The sequence below is a fragment of the Haliotis rufescens genome, unplaced genomic scaffold, assembly GCF_023055435.1.
Source record: "Haliotis rufescens isolate VD_foot unplaced genomic scaffold, xgHalRufe1.0.p SCAF_71, whole genome shotgun sequence".
NCBI lineage: Eukaryota > Metazoa > Mollusca > Gastropoda > Lepetellida > Haliotidae > Haliotis > Haliotis rufescens.
Window position 1 is genome coordinate 1469901 of NW_025964363.1, and position 7600 is coordinate 1477500.

The 7600-nt window shown below is 39.9% G+C and overlaps 1 protein-coding gene across 1 annotated transcript; it reads right to left on the minus strand.

Moving 5' to 3' along the window:
- Positions 1 to 2519: 2519 nt before the first annotated feature.
- On the minus strand, positions 2520 to 5727 carry LOC124122586. Its single transcript, XM_046485660.1, has 5 exons — positions 5591 to 5727; positions 4454 to 4641; positions 3414 to 3542; positions 3180 to 3245; positions 2520 to 2642 (listed from the first exon to the last, which is right to left on the minus strand). Exons 2-5 carry the CDS (start codon positions 4620 to 4622, stop codon positions 2578 to 2580), a joined length of 429 nt encoding a protein of 142 aa, XP_046341616.1. The 5' UTR covers positions 4623 to 4641; positions 5591 to 5727; the 3' UTR covers positions 2520 to 2577.
- Positions 5728 to 7600: the final 1873 nt, after the last annotated feature.

Below are 7600 nucleotides of genomic sequence, written 5' to 3' on the forward strand. Positions count from 1 at the left end.
GGCTGCCTTAGTTGATGCATGTCATCGTCTTCCAATGGTATGGCTCGATGCTCATGATGTCAATTGCTGGATTGTCTGGTCCAGACTCAATTACAGACAGCCGTCATTTAGCTGGAATGTTGCCGAATGCGGCGATTAACAACAGACACACAAACTAAACCAGAAAACGTTTTTCTGGGCAGCTTGGGGCCAGTATCATGTGAAATATGTAAACATCAACATGGTATCTCATGGTGAGTGGGATGCAACTATAAAACAAACACACGTTTTCTGGTTTAGTTTGTTTGTCTGTTGTTAAACGTCGCATTCGGCAACATTCCAGCTATATGACGGCTGTTTGAAAATAATCGAGTCTGGACCAGACAATCCAGCGATTGACATCGTGATCCATACGCATTTGATGTAATGCGATAAGCATGATAGAAGTTTGTGCTTTGTAATGGATCTAATGAAATTTTAACACGTTCACAACGAGAACGTTACATGCGATAGTAACGTATGACAACCACTACCACTACTACGGAAACTAATACCCCAAACACTGAAGGACTGGTTGGCAGATGGCCATTATACTGTGTCTGAGTGTGGTAAACAGTGTCATACAACATGGTGTCCTGGAGGACTCTTGCTTAAAAAACCAGCATACACTTGTACCAGCGTACACACACACACATACACACACACACACACAAAACACGCGCGCACGCACGCACGCACACACACACACAGACAAACACACATATATTTCTTATATTTATTTAGATTTACAATGTAGACTTGTTAAAAGAAACAGGAAAACAGACTCCAAAACAACAAGATAATATCTCAGTTGAACGCCATGTGATTGGTGGATTCGTTGTGCATCTCTAGCATCGTGACTTGTAACAGTTGGGAGAGATGGATGTCAGTGCCATATTTTGATGAATGCGATAAGCATGATAGAATTTTGCGCTGTGTAATTGAACATTGTGATATCTAATGATATTTTCACACGTTCACAACGAGATGACTAGATTCCTGGGGTGAAGTAGCAGATCCTACTAATGGTGTTGGCCCCCTGTCACACCAGCAATGTCCGATGGCAACAGTAGTTCGTACCTCAAACACTACTACTACAACTACTACTACTACTTCCACTACAACAACAACAACTACTACTACCACTACTACTTGCTGTTTTTCTGGGCAGCTAGGGGCCAGTATCATGTGAAATATGTAAACATCATCATGGTATCTCATGGTGAGTGGGATGCAACTATAAAACAAACACACGTTTTCTGGTTTAGTTTGTTTGTCTGTTGTTAAACGCCGCATTCAGCAATATTCCAGATATATGACGGCGGTCTGTAAATAATCGAGTCTGGACCAGACAATCAAGCAATTGACATAATGATCATCGAGCCATACAATTGGAATACGATGACATGCATCAACGACCCACGCTGTCGGGGAGTACTGACCACCTGATCACTTTATTACTTCTAATGACCAGCATATAGGTTGCAGTGACCTATACTAACACGGATTCCCCACGAAACTAATGTTCTGACGACTAACAGTGGAATACACAGGGGAGATAACCACTTGAAATAGCTCCAGATTATTAAAATATTTCTGGATAATCTTGGACTATCAATATCTGGCAATCCTAAAATATTATTTCACTCAGATGATTTAAAGATGCAGTTAATATACGAGTTTCTGAAATATATGATAAAACAAATATCTTCCTCTAGTGGTGTCACCTACCTTTGTGTGAAATCACATTGGAATATTTCATGGCCACAGCCTAAACTCGGCACAAAGAATAAAACCATATTGTTATAATATAAAACCTCAATCCATAAAATACAATATTAAAAACTGGTCGCTGGGAAAATAGTCCCCACAACCAAACATTTTGTCATACTTGTCCAAGCTAAATCGGTGACGAATTTCATTACATTTTCTGATGTATAACAAACAAATGAAAGAAATAGGTACATGTAAAAATATTTTGTCACCAACCCGAATTTCTTTAAAGTGTCAATTAAATGATGTGACAGACCTTCGAAAACTGTGCAAATTGTTATTTATTATTATGTCACATGCTAATGATACCGGGCTATGTCAATAGATATATAGAATTCACAGACTCGATTCTAACTGTAACTGGCTATGCCTCTCTACTCGTACTGGTCTCTTTTATTTCTAGTTCAGGTGGGTAGATCAGTATAAAGGAATTGGCTATTTGATTCTTATTGAACGATATCAGATCATCGATATACCTGAAACTTTTTGGTCAAAGTATCTTGTTTTGATATACCAATCCGAGCAGAAATTCCGATTCATATGCATAAAAACAGATCCGCAAGAAGGGGAGCACAATTGTTGCCCATTCTATTCAAAACGGCTCAAGGTTCTCCTGCAAATCTCCTTGATGTTTCTAGGAACATCGTCCAGCGGATTCTGAAACGATTATTGGGTGCACCTCTGGTGCCTAATATAGTTTAATTGATAATCAACAGCACAGGAGACAGTTTACGTTTGCAAGAATCTTTTATTGAAATCATTTCATAAAGATGTTGATCGGGCGCTTTATTCCGCATCATCCTCAAATGCATCAGCAAACTCTTCTGCAAGTTGTTTTTGCAACAGTGGGTCTGAAAGGAAACAATTGACAGTATAAAATAATACACGTGTGTCAACTATGTTTGTCGTCCTTCAAATCAATAATTAGGGTCTGGGGTGGCCCAGTGGTTCAAAGATCCAGGATCAGCTGGTCTCGGTATCCGATTCTTCCTGATTATGATCCTCGGTCTGTCATCACTGTATCACTTCCTCAGGGCTTTAACGAAGCGGTACACGTTAAAGACATTCAAGTCTTTGTGTTTTTTCTAAGAGCGTAATAAAGCTGAAATGCTGTTAAAATGGCCTCATACCTCAACCTAAATCATTCGCTCGAATCAGAACATTTCATGTTTGTGTTTTTGATATTTTCTACAAATACCACTACTATTCTACTGTCCCATGGAAGATTCTGTGTGAGAGGCGACAGACGGGATCGGGTGGTCAGGCTCGCTGACTTGGTCGATGCATGTCATCGTATCCCAATTACTTGGATCGATGCTCATGATGTCAATCATTGGATTTTCGGGTCCAGATACAAACAAACTATTCTACTTGTTATGTTATATTACCTGAATCTATGGTCATGAAGTCATGGATGCTCCTCGAGAACTCTTCCACACTCACGTTCGAATCACCTGAAATTGTTGAAGTTGTCAGTCAGACTTTATTCGTGAAGCGAGAGGAATATACATTTTCACAATAAATGACAGGAACACTTAAGTAATGCCAGTGTTTAGTGAAACATCAAAAACACGTGTATAAAGGTGTACATTGTCATTAAATGAATAGTAAGTGTGTTTTACCATTTTCATCAGCAAGTGAAAGAAGATCCTCGGCTGCCCGTCTTTCCATCAGTTCCTCAGCTTCTGATTGGTCAATATTGCCATCCTTGTTCTTATCAAGCTCGTCAGTGTTTCGTTTGCCCAGGGCACCTGCAAACAACAATGTACATTTGTCAACAGAATGTCCTTCCAGCATCAAATGTCATATTGTAATGTTCATAAACACACACTTAGTGTCTTTTTAGTTCCACTTTGTACACATTGATCTAACATGATAACTTATTATTTAAATATTTGATTTTTCGCCCCTAATCGTGCGAAGATCCGCTGAAAGTGAATTTTTAAAAAGTGGTAACGTCTACGACAGACGTTCATTTGGACTTCTACAACTGAAATAACATTCCAAGCTGCTCTAACACAAGTAATTTACTCAATCATTTGTGTTAACACGCCGTAACTAGGACATATTTGCCCAGAAGACATCACACTTACTGCTGACTTATTGGACATATGACATTTTCGAAATCTAAATATTGTATTAGGTGTGTTATTCTCAAAGCGTCAGGTATATTTCGAGATATATTTGACATTTTTACACCATTCCTCTGTTGACAATATTTAGGGTTAGGGTTAGAGTTAGGCTAAATGCACATTGATGTCCCATCAGCTGTATTAAATACAATCTTTAATATGTTGCACATTCGTAACTTGCCATCCAACTCTGTCGCACGGGTGAGAGAAAATCTCTAAGTCTCCAACTGTAATCTTGTATAGGGCAAGCAATGTCTATTTCTTGTTTTACGGATATTGTGTGAAAACTCAGGGTGGACAGGTTGGAATGAAAGAAAGTAAAGAAGGAACAGTATGGGTGGTCTTCAATTGCTTCTTCGTTTTAGCAACGCAAGTTCCTTTTGGCGGAAAATGTCAATAACACTCTTCATTTTTTTCCAGTTGCCGTTTTAATTATGGTGGACGAAATCCGTAAACCCATTTTTTTCTAAAGTTACCCTAAACGTAATTGTACATCTAACCCGTTTGGGAGAGTTTATTCCTGTTCTTACCGATTGCTGGGTTGATGATGTGTTTGTATCTCCTGTAAACCCGGTACACCCGAATTGCGCCGTTAATTATTCGCCTGCCCCTGAACCAACTTCTTCTTCTCCTTCCCCAGGCGTCCGACTCCGGGATCACTACCAGGGCCACGAGCAGGAGGACAAGGAACAGACGCATCCTGATGAACTGATACTATCTGCGTGACATTAAGATAATTCTGGCTGTTACCAATGCAATCACCAGCGGAACAAAATACTGGCAATCGTTTTTTTCTCTTGTATTTTAAAAGATAATACAGCATATTATATCAAACCTTTTAACAAAATATTCCTCGCCTTCAATTTACTTTGAATTTCTCATGAAACTTGTGATTAATGAGCACTTGAAACATCCATAAAAAAGAAAATAAAGCAACAAAACACTTTCCATATTCATAAGGAATCTCTGACAAAAACAGAGTTGGTTGTAAGATTCCGACTATCTCATAAGCATGTGTTTATATACCAGGTGAGCGTATCCAGCCCCACCAGCAAGTCAATTGTTCACCAATAAAACACGGGAACAAATGGTAAAAGTCAAAATAAAGAATTGCATCAGTTTTGTCTCTGATACTGATTCGTCAAACTCCAGAGATTAAGTATACTCGATTATGTGATAAAACAGATTCCATTGGACTTAACAGGCAAAATAGTGGTAATAATTACATGAATGCATAACTGAAAGTCACTGTTGACACCTGGGTCCACTTGCACAAAGCGATCTTAGTGCTAAGACTATTGTAAGCCTATGTTAAAGTATGGGAGTTACGATCATCTTAGCGCTAAGATCGCTTTGTGCAAGTGGGCTCTGGTGTTGGCGAAAAGTGTAAGCATGTTCTGCTGTAGCGGAGGCACCCGTCATTCATACAATTTACATAAGAAAGTAAGCAGTTGTTGCCTGTCGCCACACAGCAGTATTGTTGCCATGCGACGGGAGCTTATGAACAAACACGACAGTCAAGTGATAGGCCAGAACATCGAGTGACGCGATGTCACATTTACTGATTTGCTTAAAGAAAAATTATATGTTAATTTAGAATTTCTTCGGCTGTGTTCAAGTACAGAGATTTTCCATTATTAGAAATAAAACAGTTAAAGGTTACTTACCCGAATCAGACAGATGAAGCAGCTGCTTTAGCTTGGATATATGCGCTGCTTATATTTATATAGATTTACAATGAAGACTTGTTAAAAGCAACAGGAAAACACACTCCAAAACATCAAGATAACATCTCAGTAGAACGCCTTGTGATTGGTGGATTCGTTGTGCATCTCTAGCATCGTGACTTGTAACAGTTGGGAGAGATGGATGCCAGTGCCCTATTTTGATGTAATGCGATAAGCATGATATAATTTTGCGCTGTCTAATGGAACTAATGATATTTTAACACGTTCACAACGAGATGACTAGATTCCTGGGGTGAAGTGGCAGATCCTACTAATGGTGATGGCCCTCTGTCACACAAGCAATGTCTGATGGCAACAGTAGTTCATACCCTTACTATCGAATAAATACGTTATTAAAGAAAAGGAGGAGACAGTCTGAAGAATCTTAATATTTCCAAAATTGAAAGAAATATTTGTTTCTAGTAATAGTTGTATGATTTTGGGGGAACACATTACATCCGATAGCAACGTATGACTACCATTATCACTACTATGGATACTTGAACAGAAGGAAACAGTTGTTCTTGGTTGGGTTGGCATAGCTCGTCCAAATACACTCGATTAATGTGGAAGTGCTCGCCCAAACACACCCGTTGCGCATGTTCTTTTTTGGGGGGTAAATCTCGTGCGTGTCATGCTGATGTGACGGACCACTACGTTGAACGGGGTAACATGTGAAAGTTGACATTTATTCGTTGTGGGATGAAGACGTCCTCTGAGCTCCAGTCAGGAGATTGCCTTTGCTAATACTAGAATTAACTTCCATTATCCACTTTATAACAGAAAGTGGTCAATTATTCACTTTTGATGAATATATAGAAACATTTCATTTTGGGGCGATTTGGTCAGTGTGGCAAGGAAGGTTTGTGTTTCTGTCTTTAGTTTAATTAAAATGTCCGACATGATATTTTTGACTTGTTGTTTACTTAACGGGGAATAACGTGCCTCATTCCCAATACTAATACCTCAAACACTACTACTACAACTACTACTACTACTACTACTACTACTACTACTACTACTAGTATTCCACTACAGCAACTACTACTACCACTACTACTTGCTGTTTTTCTGGGCAGCTTGGGGCCAGTATCATGTGAAATATGTAAACATCAACATGGTATCTCATGGTGAGTGGGATGCAACTATAAAACAAACACACGTTTTCTGGTTTAGTTTCTTTGGGACGATTGTCTGATTTGAGCTATTTCCGATTTTCAATTTTAGTTTTGTTCAAGCATTTGTGATTAAGTATGCCCTGAAATCTTAAATCTGCAAAGTTGCTAACTTCACTTGACCTTTAAGGGAATAAAGGAAGGACTGGTTGGCAGATATGGTTGGCATGATACTGTGTCTGAGCGTGGTAAACACAGACACACACAGACACAGACACAGACACACACAGAGAGACACACAGAGACACACAGAGAGACACACACAGAGACAGACCCGCAGACACACAGAGACAGACACAGAGACAGACACAGAGACAGACACAGAGACAGACACACACACACACAGAGACAGACACACAGAGACAGACACAGAGACAGACACAGAGACAGACACAGAGACAGACACAGAGACAGACACAGAGACAGACACAGAGACACACACAGAGGCAGACACAGAGGCAGACAGAGGCAGACACAGAGGCAGACACAGAGGCAGACACAGAGGCAGACACAGAGACACACTCAGAGACAGACACAGAGACAGACACAGAGACACACACAGAGACACACACAGAGACAGACACACACACACACAGAGACAGACACACAGAGACACACATAGAGACACACACAGAGACAGACACAGAGACAGACACAGAGACACACACAGAGACAGACACACACACACACAGAGACAGACACACAGAGACACACACAGAGACAGACACAGAGACAGACACACACAGACACACACACACACACACAAATGGATCGC

Excerpts from the sequence above, each read along its gene's own strand:
- LOC124122586 (XM_046485660.1), bottom strand. The coding sequence starts at position 4,622 with ATGCGTCTGTTCCTTGTCCTCCTGCTCGTGGCCCTGGTAGTGATCCCG. Across the intron at positions 3,543-4,453 it reads CATCATCAACCCAGCAATCG|GTGCCCTGGGCAAACGAAAC; the intron begins GTAAGAACAGGA and ends TGTTGTTTGCAG. Across the intron at positions 2,643-3,179 it reads CTTCATGACCATAGATTCAG|ACCCACTGTTGCAAAAACAA; the intron begins GTAATATAACAT and ends GTTTCCTTTCAG.